The sequence below is a fragment of the Trichosurus vulpecula genome, chromosome 5 (assembly GCF_011100635.1).
Source record: "Trichosurus vulpecula isolate mTriVul1 chromosome 5, mTriVul1.pri, whole genome shotgun sequence".
Taxonomy (NCBI): Eukaryota; Metazoa; Chordata; class Mammalia; order Diprotodontia; family Phalangeridae; genus Trichosurus; species Trichosurus vulpecula.
In genome coordinates, this window is record NC_050577.1 from 166,558,146 (window position 1) to 166,578,658 (window position 20,513).

The 20,513-nt window shown below is 40.3% G+C and overlaps 1 protein-coding gene across 5 annotated transcripts in view; it reads left to right on the forward strand.

Moving 5' to 3' along the window:
• The window catches only part of BEND7 (BEN domain containing 7), a 152,866-nt gene extending 140,357 nt beyond the window's left edge, over positions 1-12,509 (forward strand). For 3 of the 5 annotated variants that reach the window (XM_036762085.1, XM_036762086.1, XM_036762089.1), the window contains one exon: positions 1,067-3,536. In XM_036762085.1, the coding sequence (XP_036617980.1) occupies positions 1,067-1,128 (62 nt within the window). In that variant the 3' untranslated portion in view covers positions 1,129-3,536. Of the gene's footprint in view, positions 1-1,066; positions 3,537-12,429 lie in introns of those variants that run through there. The other 2 variants (XR_005010531.1, XM_036762088.1) reach the window with 2 other exon arrangements.
• Positions 12,510-20,513: the final 8,004 nt, after the last annotated feature.

Sequence of the window (20,513 nt, forward strand, 5' to 3'; positions counted from 1 at the left end):
CATTTAGCTAATTCTGTCATCATGGGCAAGACATTTAATTTCTCAGAGCCTCAGTTTCATCATCTGTCAAATAGGGCTAAAATATTTACACTATCTAATTTACTGATTTGTTATTAGGAGATTACTTTTTCCATAGCCTAAAGCACAATATAAATGCAAGTTGTTAACAAATAACTAAATGTGAATCATTATTATTAAACATGGTGAGATGACTTATAGAGAAAAATAGAAAACAGGCTATACCTCCATAGCCAAGGTGAAATAATAAAACAATTATCCATATAATTGCGTAAAAATAATTCCTTAACAAAACAGAACAGGAAATTGAATTAACTAGACAAGAGGTCTGTTCATTGCATAATTATCTAATTCTCCGCTTTTCTTTGCCTCTATAGACCCAGGTTCGGTCACATATATGTGTAAGATATTTATGTCCACCAGAGCTATCAGGGAACTGAAAAGTAATTTGGACATTGAAAATAATTTATGAAGTAAAAAGGAACAGCCCATTTCTAACATTTAAGATAATGGCTTCTGTATCTGAGAAAAAAGGGCTTTGTAGGGTCATTCATTCAACAAATATTTATTGAATACGTATGACAACTATCCTAGTACAAGGGGGATACAAAAATAAGACACAGTCTGTGCCCTCAAGAAACAGACTATAGTGGTAGTGATGAGGGGTTTACATAAAGAAAAGACAAAAGATGTGAATGTACAGCAAGAGAGGTATAAAATGCCCTGTTATTTAAGTGTAGGGAGAGATTATTTGTGACTGGACATAGGAGAGAGGAGTAGGGATTCAGGAAGGTTTCACTGAGAGTCCATTTGGGCTTGCTTTAATAACTGCCATCCACACTCATGATCTTTCCTATCAAGTGCATTATTTCCAGTTACTAACTTTTGTTACTAAAAAGAAAAGCACAGTTAACAATACTATTCCTCGAAGAAGAATGTGAACGATTAAGTGTTTTACCTCCTAAGAATTCCTGTGTCTAACTGTTACAGAAAACAACCATGTCGTTCATTATAGAAATTACTTTTTTGTTTCTTGCCTGTGTTTTAGGTAATATTTTTGAAACCAGGACAGAGAAGATGGAAGACATAGAACCAGATTTCACTGCCTAGACTTTCATTTCTGTGGCGTTTCATTAGCAAATGTAACTCTTTGTTTGGAGATTTCTCTAAGATCTGTGTAGGCATTTCAGGTTACCGCGCCATGTGGATGTTCTATAAAGTTTTACCTTCAAGTCTGAATTGTTTTCACGTGTTTTCTCTGTACATGGACAATCAAGCCATTAAATTGTTTCAAGATCCTTCATCATCTTTAGAATTGATTTGTTACTCTTGGAAAGTCCCATATATTATCCAGTTAGTTTGGTATCCATTGTAACACAAAGCAGTTCTCTCTCTCTTTCTCTTTTTTTCCTTCATCTCCTCCATGGGATTGTGCACAGTGTAATGCTGCATATTTATTTTAACTTAAGTTATGTAGATATAGAATACAGATAAAGAAGACTGGCAATTCTCCTACACTGAGAGCACCCTGCTGAAAGCCAAAATAAACTTGACCTCCATTGGCTTAGAAGATAAAGTTTTCTTTTAGGGGACAGGATAGCTCTTATCTGTTAGAACCAAGATAGCTCTGTTATCAGTGGAACTAAAGTGAGACTTTGGAACAGATTAAGTGCTAATGATATCTCTGTTCTTGGAAACCAGAAATCTTTTGAGCAATAGCAAGTATTTGTGAGATCTAGGATCTCTCTACATGATGGAAAGGTAGCTGATTGGAAATTGAAATTTTAGTCAATCTTTATAATTAGCTTTCCAAAAAACCAGCACACAACAATTTCATAGACCATTTTAAAACTGCATTGCACGAATCAGATATTTGGACATCATGTGGACTCCACCTTAGCCACAAAGGCACTTAGTGAAATATTCTGTGTTTTATTTGATTTTTAGCATTGTTATGCAGCCAGTTTAAGCAAACTCAAAATATTAAAATCTGGGTTTATAGAAAAATATAAATTGGCAGATGGTTATTCACTTTACAAAAGTATTTATCACAGGATTTCTTGAGATAGCATGCTAATGCATTTTAAACAGATTTGACTCACAATGAGCTTATTTATTTATACATAACTTTTTAGAAACACATCTATTACATAAAGCAAAATAAAATTGGAATTAAGTGCCACTTTTGGCACTTTGGCAGATCAATTAGAAGGGCTAAAAATTAACCTTAATTTTTAAGATGTGGACCCTCCACTTCAACAATAGCTCTGTTGACAATCTAATATCTTTCCCAACATTTGTTTCATAGAATCATAGAATGTTCAACAAACATTTATTAAGCACCCATTATGTGATAGGAACTGTGCTGGAGATGCAAAAGCAAAAAGGAGACAGCCTCCAACTTCAAGGAGCTTACCAGTGCTAAACTGGAAAGAACCATAGGCATCATCTAGTCTGAGCCCTTCTCCTTCTGAGTCATTGAACTGAAGCCAGAGAGGCTAAGTGATTTGTAGCTGGTCACATAACTAATTAGTGGCGGAGCCCAATTAGCACCCAGGTCTCCTGACTCCTGTTCCATTGTGCTTTCTACTAGGCCACACTGCAAAATTAAAGTGAGATAAAAGGAGAACTCATAGATAAACTGCTATTCCATTTTGATCATCAGCCAGTGAACTAATGTGAGTACTGAGTGTAACTATGGAGTAATGAGACTGGTTTTTCCTGTATAGCTTATGGAATCAATCTTACTACTTTACAGTCACACTTTGAATGTTTGTGGGAGGGACTTTGGTAGGATGAGATGATCCAGAGAAGCTGTTTTTGATACACCTTTTAGTTTTCCTTCTTTTTTTTTTAAACAGTCTAATTGAAGAGCTAGAAACAAGGGCTTTTGTTTTTCTGCAACACATATTCTGAAAATTTGTCTTCTGCCTCTCAGAAGGAAATAGTTATCAATGGAATCTAAAAGATAAATTGGTGACCTTTCAACTCCATTAAAATATAATGAATATGTTGCCAGTGAAGGTGAAAATGGTTGCTTTTGAACCATGGAATCTGTTAAATGTGTACCATGAACCTTCCAAACTATTTCCTTCTGAGGCTCAAGTAATCATTTGTACTATGGCTTGGAATTTTCAGCACTTGGGGAGGGGTGGGGGTTGTTGTAACCCAAAAATAATTGCAATGAATCCACAAATTGGAGTTACATATTGCAAAACTGCAACAGTGAAATAATGTTTTGTAAATTTAAATTGTTTTTGTGTTTACCTACTGTGACTACTGTTCAGACTTTATTCAGAAATCTTTTATAGGCTTTATTAGCAAAGAAAAATCATTCCGTATCTATGGCTGATGTCTCAATCTTATGTACATATGTTTTATTAATATGTAAATATTTAGATATTTTTAAATTACAATGTTCTTTAAAACAAATTCAACAAAGGACTAGTTGTGAAAATGGTGTATAACATTGTGTTGTGATATCAATTCCTGAGAAGCTCCTTATGTCCGTTCTGAAAGAAAACAATAAATAACTTTAATTGAACATGCATATTTCTTGCTTATGTACCAGATTCCTGTATGTGTGAAAGAGTTAAAACTGCCTGTTAATTAAAAGGTATTTATTAGTACTCCTGTAATTTTGTGCAAGAAGTTGTGTCTCCTTGTGGAGCTGATGGAAAATATATAGATTGCCTCCAAAATAAGATTCTTCAAATGTTGGAAAATAACAGACTCTGCCTGCCTGTTAGATCAATGACTATATCAAGTCCCACAATAACACTTGAGCATTAAGTGCTGATATGCTTGAAGCCTAATTTTAAATGAATTAGGTGGCTTTATAATCCTCACTTAAAAGGTTAAGCTCTGCTTCTATGGAAACAACACATCAGAAGGCCAAACCAATCTTCTGTAATGCAAAGTAGTTAAAACATAGTGGCTTCATGCTCCACCTTTGAACACAGGATGGCGCTACTCACTCCTATGGCAGCTCCCTGCCTCCTTTTCCCTTTCCTCTGGTCAGTCACCTCTTGACTGACATCTTGATCTGAAGGGTCCCCTCCCTAAAGTAAGGCCTCGGGGGCTGAAGCTAAATAGGAACTTCCCCTCCTCCCTCACCAGTAAAGAGGGAGCAAGGCCAGTTGATGGCACAGAAAGATTAGTCAGCACCCAGGGGTTGGCCAGCTACCAGCCACCACTTTCATACTGACCCCACAGACTATCTCTCCCTTCTTTTCCTCTTTAGGGCTGCTGTCTTTGTGTGAACTTCAGCCAGACATGGGTGTGGGAAGAAGAAAGGGGTAGACACTGTGGTGTACATTGGATCTAACAAACCCTTAGGAATGGCCCAGCCCATCATGCAGTTGTGGTACTCTGTCTCTGACACCATCCCTCAAGGGCATAGAGCCAGTGATGAGGGAAAATCTATATCTACCTGAAGCAAAGGAACAGAGAGATAATTGTCCGAGGAGCTTCTCCAAAAGACAGAGCCATAACTAAAGAAAGAAATATTAAGTGAAATTGCAGGGGGCACCAAGAAGGTTGCGTACCTTGGATCATTTTTGATCCCAAAGGGAAACATAGGGCATGTTTCACTAAAATGTATTTCATTCAGTTTAGTCCTGTTCAACCTTTGAAAATATGGCGAGTTAAAGATGCCTTCATGACTAGTAGATTAGAGCAGCCTGCTGAAGGGAACCAGCAACAGATCCAGAGTGGATCAGTTTGTCATCTTTCACATTGTACTCCTAGCAATACTCCAAGGAGTTTATGCAGTAAGTTGTGTCTCCTTGTATAGCTAATGAGAAACATAGATTGCCACCAAAACAAGATTCTCTAAATGTCACAAACTGTCGGGCAAACTGTTAAATTATCAGGCTACCATACTGAGAATTTTTTTCCCCACCAAATAATGAATGATAAAATCCCTACTACCAGGCACTCTCAGGCAGTGCTCTCCAGATTCTTTTGATTACAACCCCCCCATCAGTAAAAAATTTTGAACACGCCCTCCATATACAGTATGTCCCCAAAGTCTTAGTGCAGTTAAACTCCACTCCTTGTGCATTTAAAAATCACATACATCACTACTTTAATACCATATTGTATACATCGTACCACATTTGCAAAGTGTAGAGATTAGATAAAAAGAAATAATATTTTTAAATTATTTTATTAAAAAAGCAGTACAAAACCCCTTTTTTCTCTCACTAAAATATATGTATATATAATATTTTTAGTGACAGTCATGTCTTTGAACATGCTTCATTATTTCCAAAAAAATTCCTGTGTATGTCTTGGGGGGATAAGAAGGATTTGTAAATAATAATTGTTAGTAATTATTCATTCAATTTGATCAGTGTGAAACACTGTGGAATCAACCGATGTGAAACAAGTGGATTTCTTTTTTTTAAGCTACTTCTAAAAAAAATCAAATGTTACATGATGCACTGATCAAAAATAGGTCATAATGGGCAATAAACATAACAGCAAGAGTCATGTTTCTGTGTATACACATTCACTACATACAGAACAAAAACAAGAAAATTTACTTTAGCCATAAGTTTCCCCAAAATCCTTCCCTCTTTTTTTTAACCTGATGCTTCATAATGGATGGTACCTTAATTTCCTATATAAAGTGCAAGAAGGTGACTGATATATGTGTGAAAAAAATAGAATGGACAGACTGTGAAGGACTTTAAATGCCAAATAGGGAACTTATGTTTGATCCTAGAATCAATAGGAAACCATTGGAGTTTAATGAGGAGGGGGATAGCATGGTCAGTCTCTCACTTAAGGAAAATCACTTTGGCAGCAATTTGGAGGATGTATTATTATAGAGGGGAGACGTTTAAGTTAGGGTGATCACTTAGGAAGCTGTTGCAATAGTTCATGTGAGAGATGATGAAGGCCTGGACTAGGGTGGTGGTTGAGTGCTTGGAGGAGAGAAGGGGACAGATTTGAGAATGAAGAGATGAGGACAGCGCCCAGCTTCAAAACCTGGTAGACTGGAAGGATGGTAGTACCCTCGACAGAATAGGGATGGGTTTGGGGAGATGGTAATATAATGAGATCTACAATACAGATTGAAAATCATCTATATCTGACTGTCCTCTGCCACTGGGTCCCACCCAAACCAAAAGATGGGAGACGGGGGCGGGGGTAGAGTTTGGAGGGGAAGGGTGGCGGCAGAGCTCATATCAGTCATTGTCCCAGAGCACCAACCCCAGAGCTGGTTCCTTTCTCTACCCCAGGACAAAAGGATTTTTCTCTGACTCTCCCACAAAAGAGCCAGGGCAGGGGATAGTGGAGGCAATGGTGATATCAATAATCAATAAAAGGGGAGGAGGCAGTAGGAGTAATGACTTTCTCAAGAGAAGCAGCTATAGTGAGAGGCACTAACGTAGCAACATTCTACTCCTTATCTGCACCTGCTTAACTCTCTGCATGGCCCCATAGCAAGCATATATTCCCACTTCAGTGTCTAATATAGCCAACCTTCTTAAATCATGGGAAACTTATGTTGGCAGGTCAACCAAGAGGATGCCAACACAAGGTGAGTGTATGGTCCCAATAATGATTCAAAGTAATGCTTTAGAATTATGCTTTGAAACTTCAAAGGTGAACTTGTTCTCTCCTGTACAGATCCCAAACCATTCACATCTTTGCACTCAAAGTTCTCTCATATTTACTTCATAGAGGCTCCGCCAGATATGCTCATTACATTGTTTTAGGTCATTTTACATTTGCATCTGTAACAGGCAGGTCTGATTTGGGCCACTGGGTCCCATATTAATTTAGGTATATTAGAACAAAATGAGACTCTCATTGGTCATTCAGCAGTTAACAAAAGATTTACTTATCAGTAGCATAGGAAGGATATTCAACAAGGTACTAGAACATCTAGTTTGGATCAGTGGGGGTTCAAGGGACATCTTACCACCAAAGTGAAAAATGGTCTGGTCAGCAGGACAGAGTGTGGTGACTCACATTATATGATAAATGCACCAGGCAGGTGAAAAAATAAAGTGCTATGTGAGATACATCTTCAATGTCTGTTCTAGACATACAGCATGTACTGATTTATTAACTCGAGGGACTGGCTGTTTGACTGCCATATGATAGTCTGCACAAGAGGAATTTTCATCTCTTTGGATCTTTTTCCTATGTGGATTTTTAAGCTTACCCCTTTTCATCTGTAACTCGCGGCCCAAAACTAAAGTTTAAGTTTACATAGACTAGATTCAATATTGAAGAGGAGAAGGGTAATTCTCATAATCATGTTAGCTCTCAACTCCTCCCCCAGAAATTCCCTTGGAAGATCAGAATTTAATTTAGGTCTAGGCGGATTGTCTATTGGAAGTCATTGATCCCAACCCCTTAATTTTATAGATGAAGAACCTGAGGCCCAGAGCAGTTTAATGACTTGCTTGGGATCACACAGCTAGTAAAGGTCTAAGGTGGGACATGAACACAAGTCTTCCTTATCATGCCTTACAGACTCCCATCTTCTGTTCAAAACTTAGCTCAAGTGACACCGCCTACAGGAAACCCATCCTTATTTTCCCCAGTTGCTAGTAACCTCCCCCAAAATATCATACCCTCCTAGCTGTGTTTGGAGCCCAAGGTTTAACCCTAGGCCCTCTTCTCTCCTATGTTCTCTCATTTGGTGACCTAATCAGCTCCCATGTCATATTTATGCAAACAATTCTACACAACCAGCTTCAGTCTCTCTTCTGAACTCCATTGTCTCATCATTAGCTGCCTAGTTGACATTTCAGACTGACTGTCCAATAGGCATTTCAAACTCAACATGTCCAAAACAGAACTCATTAACTCTCCTCCAAAACCTGCTCCTCTTCTGGACTTCCTAATTTCTGTTGAGGATACAAGTCACACAGATTTATAATCTCAGCATCTTTGTTCACTCCTCACTCTTTATCACTCCACATATTTCATCCATTGCCAAAACTTACTATTTCTATTTCTAAATCATCTCTCACATCTGACCTCTTCTCACTACTCCCACAGCCATAATCTTAACTTAGATCCTCTTCGCCTCTTGTCTGGACCATGCGATATGCCCCTAATCAGTTGCCCTGTCTTGTCTTTCACCATTCACAATATATGCTTCACATGGCTGCAAAAGTGATTTTCCTTATTAAGATTAATCTCAGGGAGTGCAGCAGTTCAATCCATTTAACAGAAATGCCATGCTGTATGAAGGGCCCAGATACAAAGCAACCTGCTTGGCTAACCCCAGCAAAACCTATGCCTTGTGGCCAGTCATTGACCTTGCCAAGTCCAGCAGCAACCAAGTCTGCTTTGGAACTATCTAGGCACCTTAGCACCTTCCTTTGTCCAACTCAGCAAGGTCACTCTCCACAGCCAACTGATTGAAATGAGAAAGGAAGTCAGGATTCCAGAGCTGTGAATTGTCCTGGCTACGTGGGTTCCCTGCTTGTATGCTTCATTGCCATTGTAATGTAAGCATGGATCCAGTCTTTCCCCCTGTGGACTCCATGGATATTAGTGGAAGACTACACCTCAAAATTTGGGGGGAAATGCTTGATAACCACTGTTCTTACTATGCTGTTTGAGCGAATGCCTTTGTTACTGACTATTAAGATCGAAGTGAGGCAATCCTTTCACATCTCCCTATCCCTCCTTAAATCTCCCATAGCTTCCCTATATATCACTGAAAAAATTGGGGAGCATTCCCTGAGAGCACTCTCTTCACCCCTGCTCTTCATCTGCCGTCACTCAGATGTCTTCTGCCTTCTCTTCCTTCACCATGTCTCACATGGAAAGGCAGCCCTCCTCCTTGCCAAGGCTAACCCTTCTGCATGAACAAGTGATCTCATGTCTTCCTTTCCCCTCCAGCAGATTGCTCTCCTCTATCATCCCTACTCTCACTAATCTTCAATTTTTCCCTATCTGCTGGCTGCTTCCCTACTGCCTATAAAGACAATCATGTCTCCCCTGTCCTAAAAAAGCAAAGCAAATAAAAATATCTCACCCAATCCTTACGTTCCTGCTAAAACTAGATATAGTTCTATATCTCTCTCCCATTTCATGACTAAACTCCTTAAGGCCATCTACAATAGGTGTGTCTATTTCCTACTCTCTTGCTCTGCAGTCTGACTTCTAACATCATCATTCAACTGAAACAGTTCTCTCCAAAGTTACCAAAGATCTTTTAATTGCCCATTCTAATGACCTTTTCTCCAACCTCATCCATCTTGACCTCTCTGCAGCCTTGGACACCACCAATCACCCTCTCCTTGGTAATCTTCCCTTTCTAGGCTTTCAAGACACTTCTGTGTGTGTGTGTGTGTGTGTGTGTGTGTGTGTGTGTGTGTGTGTGTTCTCCTTCCTGTCTGACCATTCATCTTTTGCTGGATCTTCATCTAGGTCATGCCCACTAACCATGGGTATCCCTCTAGGCTCTTTCCTGAGCCATCTTTGCTTCTTCCTCTCTACCATTTCTCTTGGTTATCTCTTCAGTCCCCATGGATTAAATTATTATCTCTATGTGGATGACTCATATTTATTTATCCAGCTGTAACTGGAATTATTGTAAGTACTGTCTTGCATCCTGGACTGCCCATCAGATATTTCAAACTCAGTAGTTGATAGTCAATTAACATTTCTTAAGCACCTACTGTGCTAAGTGTTGGGGATACAAATCTGAAAAAAGAGAGACAATTCTTACCCTCAAGGAGCTTATAACCTAATGGGTTAAAACAATACATAAAAGAAAGTTGAAAAGAAGGGGGTAGCCAGGGGTAGAGGGATGATGGAGAAACCAAAGAGGGTCAAAATGAACACAGCCAGGTGGGAAATGGAATGTCTGAGATGTCAGTCCTGTTCCCTCTCCTTCTGAGGAGGAGTTTATGGTTCCAAACTCCCACCAGAGGGGCAAAGGGTACCAGTGAAGTATGAGTAATAAGGCTGATTGGATCTTGCAAGATGATGAGACTTCCCAACAATAGGTTTACTAGGAGCATTGTGGGGAAAGTACAAAATGAGTGCAGCTGTATGGGAAATGAGACAATGTCTGGCTACATCAAATTGAATGTCCCGTTGTCCATTGCCCAATGTCCCATTGACACTTCAAGCTCAGCATATCCCAAGCTGAACTCATTTTTCTCCCCTAAACCCTCCTTTCTGACTTCCCTATTACAATTGAGAGTATCACCATCCTTCCAGTCACCCAGGTATCATTCTCAACTCCTCACTTTTTCACCTCATATCCAATCTGTTGCCATGGCCTGTCAATTTTACCTTCATAATCTCTCTTATACACATCCTTCCCTCCTCTGACACTGCCTCCAGTCATCATTTTACCTCTAGACTATTGCAATAGCCTGCTTATTGGTCTCCAATGTCTCCCCAGTCCAGTCCATCTTCCACTTTGCTGTCAAATTTCTCTTCTGAAGGATCCGGTCTGACAGTGTCATGCCACCCTTTCCCCCATCCCACCCCCTCCCCCATTCAATAAATTCCTGTGGCTCCCTTTGACCTCCAGGATCCGGTATAAAATCTTCTGTTTGGCTTTTAAAGCCCTTCATAACCTGACTCCCTCCTACCTTTCCAGTCTTTTTACCTATTCCTCCCCTCTATAGCAGTAAGGCAAAATTCATGACCTCAGAGAGGGCCATGGAAATGCCGGAGTGGTTTGGAATTGAGAACTATAAGGAATTCTCTACAGAGAAGGCAGAGGAAGTATGACATTTATTTAGACTCCAGAGGATCAAATACAAGGACCAATGCCCCCAATTTGATATGGTAGCAATAGTATTCCAAAACCAGTAAGCCCACTTCACTGTACTAACAAAGAAATTATAACAAAATATTAAAGTAAGGAACCAAGCCATACGTGTAATTTCCCCTCACTTCTAGGGCCTTCCTATAAAAGATCACTCATGAATCCAATTCTCTGCTCAGCATTCTCTCATGCAGCTCTGCTGACTCCGAGTTCCTTGATCTCCACAACTCTCTCTTGTTCAGCACTCTCCACCCTGTGCTCGCTCACTCACGCTCTCTCTCTCTCTCTCGATGCTGGCTGTCTGCTTCTGAATCCTACTGCCCTGTGCTCTGCTGCTCCCAGTTCTGGGCTCTCTTTTTACACAGTCCTAGCCGTCATCTGATTGCTTAGAATTCAGCACACATATCATTGGCTCTGGTCTTAGCAATTGCCCCTAGGGCCCTGAGGGCTTCACACTTCTCACAAACTAGCAAACTAGTTTGCTAACTAGCCTGGGGCCTCACATCTAGTTAGTGAAAGGGTGTGGGTCTGTCTCTAATCAGGCCTCCCTTTGTTGGCCCCACCAGAAGCCTATTGAATGGATGGGAAAGAACTTTCTCTTACTGATTGGCTTTACAACCTTCATGTGACATTGGCTTCCTTGCTTGTTTCTCCCACACAACATTCCATCTCCTGACTCCATGCCTTTTCTCTGGCTGAACCCCATAGTGCTCCATATCTTCTTTATCTTTCTTGCCTCATCTTTACCTCCTGGCTTCTCTAGCTTCCTTCAAGCCTAGCTAAAATTCCACCTTCTGCAAAAAGCCTTTGTTGATCCCCCGTAATACCAGTCCCCTTTGAGATTGTCTCCAAAATATAGATATAGATAGCTATATCTTGTTTCTTTATAGTTTGTGTGTGTGTATCTTATTTGCATATAGTTGTTTGAATGTTGTCTCCCACATTGGTCTATGAGTTCCTTGACAGTGCAGACTGTTTCTACCTTCTTTGTACCCCCAGCACTTAGTAAAATAGCACCTGGAACACAGTGGGCACTTAATAAATGTATATGGATTTGAGAAGTATAATGATAGTTCATAAGGAAGGTGTATATTTAGCCTAATGTGTATGTGTTTGTGCACGTGTGTGTGTGAATGCATGTATGTGTAGCCAAGGCATGTGAACCAACTTTAAATCAAGGAGTCCTCTTTAATGTGGTGGGGCTAGACAAGTTTACAATTTAGCAAGGAGGCAACTTGGTTAAGGCGGAGACTCCTTAAAGAGACACAACAGAGATTCCAGAGGGCCTTACCCAGATTCTCCTGAGCATACATTCCTCAACTGACCATGGATTTCATTGTTCTGGGGCTTGATGCAAATCAAGTCAACAAGAATTTATTAAACACTTAATATGGGCCAAGCACTATGCTAAGCTGTGGGTATGCCAAAAAAGGCAACAAGACAGTCTTTGCCACCAAGAAGCTTCCATTCTAATGCATAGTGCCAACCTATGACTAGGATTATGTTGAGTGCCTCCTCATCTATAGGAAATCCCTCTTCCATTTGGACCCTGCGAAAAAACCAACAACAACAATAGCTAACATTTATAAAGTACTTCGAAGTTGGCCAATCACTTTACATACATTATTTCTTTAATTCCTCAGAATAACACTGTGACATAGCTGCTCTTGTCCCCGTTTAATAGAAGAAATTGGCCCAGAAAAGCTAAGCGACTGGCCTGAGGTCACAAGAAGTATCAGAGGAGGATCAGAATCCAAGTCCTCCTGATTCCAACTCCAGCACTCCTTCTACTCCACCATATTCAAAGAAGAAAGAAAGGAAACCGCATTTATTGAGCAGCTATCATGTACTAGGCATAGTGCTAATCACATGTCTGCTTTCACTGGATCTTCTCGGCAAATCCTCTGAGGTAAATGCTATTATTATCCCAATTTTCCAGCTGAGGAAGCTGAGGCAGACGGACATTAAGTGACTTGCCCAGGGTCACACAGCTATAAGTGTCTGAGGTCATATTTAAACTCAGGTCTTCCTGACTCCAGGCTCAGCTCTCTATCCATTGTGCTGCCTAGCTGCCACTGACAATGGCAAATACCTTTTGTATGTCCTGCTAGATAAATATGTGTGTGTGTGTGTGTGTATTCTCTGTGTGTATATGCCTACACACACACACACATATATATACATACACACACACACAGGTGTTAGCTATTAAGGCTTAAAACTTCACCAAGAATTTTGAGACCTTTTATATAAACACACACACAAAACTCAAATGTAGTCCTTCTGAAAATCTCTGAAGTATCAGACGTTACCTCATTATTTATTATAGAATGGAAATTGTCACACAAATTTGGAGTATAGTTAGCATGAATGACCCTAGGATGAGTCAAAATGGTTTATTAATATTCACAGCCAAGCACAGTATCAGAGAGTATAGACAGATGGATAGAAATTCAATCAGAGATAGAGTTGCATGTGGCCCTTCTCACTCCCTCTCTCCAATAGGGTAGCAAGCAGTGGTACAGTGGGATATCTACTCTAGTTAAAGGCCCACAGCCACTGGGGTCTCAGATTTACACAGAGTTTTCAGACCAAGGGCCAGCCTTGGTAGCTGCCATGTTCCCAATGGAGAGATGGGGGGGTCAAGAAATGTGTACCAGTAGCAAAGAGAATTCTCTAAAGATTCACCAGGATGGCCTCATTTTATCTGTGCCATGGGGTGGGGAGGGAATAGGGCAGCCCTCAAAATGAGGCCCACATCAGCAAGCTTGGGGAGAGTTCCAGCAGCTGTTTCTAACTGGAACTGGTTGTGGTTAAGCAGAATGTGTACCAGCTTTGGCTAACAGGGACCAGGCCTGAGTGAGGAGGCCATAAACTCTTCTAGCTATTTAGGAATAGATTCTCTTTCTCATTTTAATGACACAGAAATGAAGGACCCTATAATAAAACTAAGGAGGATCTAGAAGTTTCTACTTCTAGATAAAAATTAATAGCATGGTATCACTGTGTTCCCTACCTCCAAATGTTTCTGATTCAGATAGAATGGCTATTCTTGGTTGAAAGGATTTTTCCCATTTGTTTTCATTTCTATTTTATTTGTAAAAACTGATAAATTTGGAGAGTTTGTTAAAATCTAAATTTGGAGACTCCTTTAAAATGCACTAATCTCAACAGCAAAGATAATACAAGGTGATAAGTTAAAGAGCTAATTTAGGAACCAGCTCTCTCAAATCCTAATCTTATATGCTCCCCAACATGATGCTTTAATTCACAAAGCAGAGCACACTTATTGTAAATATAGAGTGAAAATCAATTTTACACATCAGGCTGAACACCCTGAATTGCTTCAATGAAGATGGCGGGTCAATCTTGGTGATGCAAGCACTTTTGGCAGGGAAGAGAGGAAAGAGGGCATTTGATAGCTTGCTCTGGGCGTTAGGGAACCAAATACATCATCTGGATGTGAGGTACTCCACCTCCGTGCCTTCGCAGAGATGGTCCCTTCTGTGTGAAATTCTTGCTTTCCTCACCTTTCTGCCTTAATAGAATCCTTAGCTTCCTTAAAATCATATCTCAGGTACCACCCCCTACCCCAAGCCTTTCCCAATTCTCCTTGCTTGTTCATGCTGAAATTACTTTGTATTTATTTGCTTGCATTCATTATGGTTTCTCCGCAGTAGAATGTAAGCTTAATGGAGCTGGAAGGGGTCTTAAAGGTCCTTAAGTCCCCACTCCCCTCTCCCATTTTACAGATGAGGAAACAGAGGCACAAAGTGGTCCAGTGACTTTTCTGAGGTCACACAACTCCAATCCCAGCATCATCTGCCCTACTAGAGGATATGCTTCTTAAGGGCTGGAACTGGCTGTCTTTTCCTCTTTGATTTCCTAGCACATAAATACATTAGGCAGTTGCAAAACAAAGTGTTTTATGAGACCTGAGGAGGGACCTCATTTCCACATAGGAGGAGGATCAGGGTGGAAGCCGCCGCCTTGGCCTTCATAGTGTATCTACTAGGTAAGGGCTTATATAGCAGAGGGGGAGAGGTCCAGCGTGAGTTTGCCAAGTAAAACTGAAAGTAAGAACAACTTGCTCTTATTCTCCCCTGCACCTCCCCCTTTTAGGTAAAGGGTCAAAGTTTTAGCCTCAGGGACCTGCCCTCACTGCTCTTGGTTTAACCAGCCAGGAGGTTCCAACAAGTTCACTTTTCTAGGGGAAAGTGAAAGTCTGAGTTCACGTTTAAGATTCTGCTTGCTGAGAGAGCTCTACAATCATTCATAAAAGTAAACAAGGGCTCATTAGGTCCCAAGAGATCGGCAGAGCCTCCCCAAGCTGGATTAGCTCATACACCGCCATGTACAAGCTTACATGCCCTCTACACTTTCAGAACACAGTTAACATCTGGATGAATGTCCTGGTCAACCTAACTCGGCGTAAAGGAAATGGCTTAGACTATCGTGGACACAAACAGCATGCAAATGCTTGTTTGTGAACAAGCAAGCAGAGTGGGAAGGGAGATTCGATAGAGACAATTCAGGTGTTCCATATCCCTGACAGAGGCACCGGCAGTCTGACCAGAGCTTTGGCCACAAAGAGAAGAGCATTGTCTGACTCCTGGATAACTGCCCTTGTCTTCCCTTCTTGTCCCCACGATCTGGGAAAGGGAACCGTGACTGACCAGCTAGCGTTACTGCCATGCCGCTCCCAGTGGCTTCTCTGCCGTCTCAGCCTCAGGTTCCCACTTCCCTAAGCCTTTGCAGGCTTGCCAACTCTCATCAGGTCCAGTGCCCCCAACAGTACTTCTGTAGACATGCTAAAGCATATTTCCCAGGGGGCTATGAATTTAGCCTCTGGAACCACGATGTATCTGTGCTCTCTACAGCAGGATGAGTAGGAATTAACAGAAGGAAGGGAGGACAGGCACAAAGATAGGTGGGAGTATGTGGGACATATTAAATGGGTAGTGGACTGTCTAGTTTGAAGCTTAGAGTGCACTGAGGATTAATATGAGAAGCTGGGATGGTTTAATGAAACACAACAACACCAGGATTTAGAAACGTACAACCTGGGCTTGATTCCTAATTCTTCTACTTATGATCTGAGTGACCTTGGATCCCCTTCTACCTTTCTAGTGTTCTCTTACTCCCTGATACTGTAACTTAGACCTTACTCCAGTGACACTGGCCCCCTGGCTATTCCACAAACAAGACACTCCATCTCTCAGCTCCATGCATTTTTTCTGGCTGTCCCCATGCCTGGAATACTGTCCCTCCTCTTCTCTGACTGCTGATCTCTGTGGCATCCTGTAAGTCTCAGCTAAAATCCCACCTACTTCGGGAAGCCTTCCCACCCCCTCTCAATTCTAGTGCCTTCCCTCTGCTAATTATTTCCTGTTTATCTTATATATAGTTTGCCATATGTATGTACGTAGATTATATATTTGTTTGCATATTGTCTCTCCCATTAGATTGTAAGCTCTTTGAGGGAAGAGATTGCCTTTTATTATTTTATTATCATCATCTTGTAATTATTCTCTTTTATATCCTTAGCACAGTGCCTGACACTAGTAGGTGTTTAATCAATATTTATTGATTGATTGAAATCACCAGTTTCACATTTGTAAAGTAAGAGGGGTGTGTATGGATGAAATAACCTCTTAAGTTTTTTTTGTCTCTAAATCTATGGTTTTATAAAGCTAGAAAGATAAGATATATAGGGCCTTTGAATTCCATAAAAAAGGAACTTGAACTTTATATGGTATGGTCATGTGCAAATTGCTTGGGACAAATACTAATTTTGATGTTTTATTTTGTAAAAGTAATAGACATGGATGTGGCATTCTTGCACAAATCTGACTTTAAAAGTCTGACTTTTACAAGGTGAAATTGAGTTGAACCAGTTTCTCCACCATTAATTAGTTCTCAGTAAATTGCTGGATTTCATGCTATATACATGTGCTTCATTACTCTTTTCTTGTATTTTTAATTCTGTGAGTTTTTTAAAAGAATGAACATTACTCCAAGGAAATATGCAAAAGTTGTAATAAGAGTTACAATTTTTCAAATGACTATTAGAAATATTGCAGAACATCGGGACCACATGACCAAGATGGAGAACTAGACATTTTCTCTGATCCTCATTACCTCTCAGACTTCCCCAAAATAAGAATTAGGTTCAAGAAATGAAGCAATTTCACCTGTCTCCTTGGTGACACCACCAATCCTAACCAGGTAACAATATGATGAATTAACAACAGAGAAGGCTCATCCCTTCTCCCAAATGTGCTCACTTAGCATCCCCTGTCACCACTCCCCGTTCAGCAGGGCTGCAGAGACCTACCCATAAGCTTTAACAGAACTCAACTCTGCTCCACCCCTCTCCCTTCACCATGGAAAGCCAAAAGTCAAAAGCTTGCTCTGCTTGGGATGGCAGGAGGGAAACAGGTTATGCTGTGACAATGCTCAGCCAGAGAACTGAAGAACAGAGGGAAATGGTACAAGACACCAGAGTCTGAGTAAGGCTCCACCAGGCCTGAAGGAAAGAATGGCATCTAGCTGTGGCCAGATCTGTCTCCCTAAAAGTTACTTGGGCCCAAAACCAAGGCTAGTGAAAAGTCAATTTCCTATTATATGAATAGGCTGGAACAGCTTTGAAGTCCAGGCCCAAGGGAAGCCACTATCAAATGGCTTCAGAATGGCTTCTTGGTCAGAAAGTGACCAAGAAGAGATTATAAGAAAAACGGACCAAAATGATATAATTTATTTATATTTTATATAACTATTTTATATTATTATATATAAATCATACATAAAATTATATAACTCAGGGCACAAGCAGCTAAATCAACAGGGAAGATAGTAATAGCAAAAGGAAATTTGGTCTCCAAACCATCTAAAGAAGTACAGGCATCTTTGAATAAATATTGCAAGACAAAGGAAAATGACCTAATACCTGAGGAAACAGAAGACCCATGGATTTCCAAGAAAGCATGTGGGTTGAGTCAGATGTTCCTAAAAGGTTCAAGAGAGAAATAAGAATCATGAAAGCAGTATTTATGGATTGCACAGCAGAAATAATCAACAAAATAAAAATAGTGGCAAATACTATCAAAGAAACAAGAGAGATCAAATGATTGGGAGTGCAAAAACACAGAAGTTAAGGACAATCTGGAAGAAGAGGAGCAAAAAACAACTTTTTTTAAAAAAGCATGATTTCAATACTTGCAAAATATATTGATCTTGAAAATGGGATGCATAGAAACAACTTATGAATTACAGGTCTCCCAAAAGAACACAAGTCAAAAAATCTGAATAACATAATGCAAGAAATAACACAAGAAAATTGTCTAGAATTTCTGAACACAGAAAACAAAATGCCAATCAAAAGAATCCACAAATCACCTCCAAAACAACACCCTTTGCTGCAAACTTCAGAGCACATAGCCTATTCTCAGGCTACCAGACCACCACCACCTTGTCCACCATCTCCCCTCAGACCCTAATGGAGGTAACTGAGGACCTGAATAATAGAGCTTAGGAATAACAGTTCCCTCTACACCACCAGAACTGCTTCCAGCTCAGACCCCACAGCCATCATTGAGGGGAGAAATCACCTTCCTCATCACTACCAGCAACAAGTGCTGACCAACTGCCACCAAGAGGTAGATAGGTACAGAAGCTCCTCAGCCTTTTCAGTCATCACCTGGGGAATCATCTTTGGAGAAGGGACCAGTCATACTCACATAACTGCCAACACATCACCACATGGAAATCCAATTAGCTGAAGCAGCAGGGCAGAGAGAGAGACAGGGGCAGAGAGAGAGACAGAGACAGAGAGAGAGAGAGAGAGAGAGAGAGAGAGAGAGAGAGAGAGAGAGACAGAGAGAGACAGAGAGAGACAGAGAGAGAGACAGAGATTGAGAGAGAGAGACAGAGACAGAGTCAGACAGAGAGAGGAGTTAGTAGGTGCCAGACAAGTCAAACCACCATCATCACCACCACCACCACCTTGACAACAGTATCTTCTCAGACCCTGATGGAGACAACTTGAACACAAGAACCTTGAAAATAGCCCAGTGGCCTTGAGACATCGTCCTGGGAAGCAATTGTTGTGGAGATTCGGTCTGGCAACTGCCCCTGTAGGTACTACAGCCACACAACTTCTGCAGACTAAGAAAAAAAGTACCTGCCACCAAAGCCCTTGGCACCATCAAATGGTTCAACATCAGAAAATGATATGATTTTGTCAGTGAAAAAAGCATTAAAAGAGGCATTACCATCTGTTTTTGCCACCGCACCTTAAGAATCAAGCGATTTTTCCATCTGACTTGCCACTGAAACCTTCCATAAGTGCTATCTACCTCATTAGAACCTGAGCTCTGTATTTGTATCCTCAGCCCTAAGCACAATGGTTTGCACACAGTCAGTGCTTATCAAACGCTTTGTTTGTTCATTCATTCATTGTGATTAAATTGAACAATTCCAGTGACAAATAATAAATTCTCCAAGCAACCAGAAGAAATACCTTAAAATATAAAGGAAGGGAAAACGGAAGAGCATACATGATTGTGTACCCACCAGAACTCACAGAAGGGAATAGAGTAATGTTGACATACCCTGCAAATGAGCCTAATCATCAATGGAAAAAATATGCATGTTCATTTAAAAAGAGGCATTTGAACCATTCTTACAAATAAAACCAGTTCTGAGCAAGTTATTTGCTTGACGAACACCCTGGAAAGATTGAAACAGCTATTGGTGTGGGGAAGTCAAGCAATTCAAGGGTCATTCAAACCCGCAATGAAAGAGGATTAGTCTCTCTGAAGTATAAAGCAAAGTGCAATTGGAAATGAAAAGCAATGTCATGAATTGATAAACTATTGCTGTAAAAATGCACTAATTAATCCTCAGATAAAAAGTAAAGACTTTTAGAGAAGACTTGGAAGCTATTCATTCTTCTGTAGTGTGATGTAGGCTTCTTCAAGTTGAAAGAACAGCAAGAAAACCAGTAGGAAAATGATTGCTAACTATTATTATGAAGGAAAAAAAGACACTTGTCATAGACAAGGCAGTGTAAAGACTGGAGTACCAAAGACTGGAAAAAAGGTGGTTTTTAACTGATAAAACTCATTGTTTTTTCATTCAAGGCTACAGGAAAACCGTTGTCCAGAAGGTCTGGGTGAGTCTAAAAGGTCTGGACATCTTCATCATACTGTAAAACATCTCCCTAAATTTTTTTTGAGGAATGTTTTACTTCCAGGGGTCTTGGAAGTCTTGCATCCTTTGAGGTAATGGTGAGATCTGATAGCTATATTGATATACTAAGAAGCAGAATTCTTGCAGAATTATAGATATTTGTTAAATGGAGATAGAATGCAGTAAGAATAATTGCTAGCACTTACATATAACACTTTAAAGTTTGTAAAACACTTTACAAATATCTCATTTGATCTTCACAATAACCCTGAAAGATAGGTACTATTCTATCCTTACTTTACAGAGGAGGAAAATGAGACAGAGGTTAAGTGACTTGGCCAGGGTCACACAGTTAGTCTAAGGCCATATGTAAACTTAGGTCTTCCTGATTCGAGGTCCAAGAATCGTTATCAGCTATGCCACCTAGCTACCTAGACAATAACCTGGGAATTTTATTTAAATTCCGTTGAAAACCAATGGCTTATAATTAAGGTTAGACTTGGAAAAATGGACTATTCATCAAAGATACACTTAA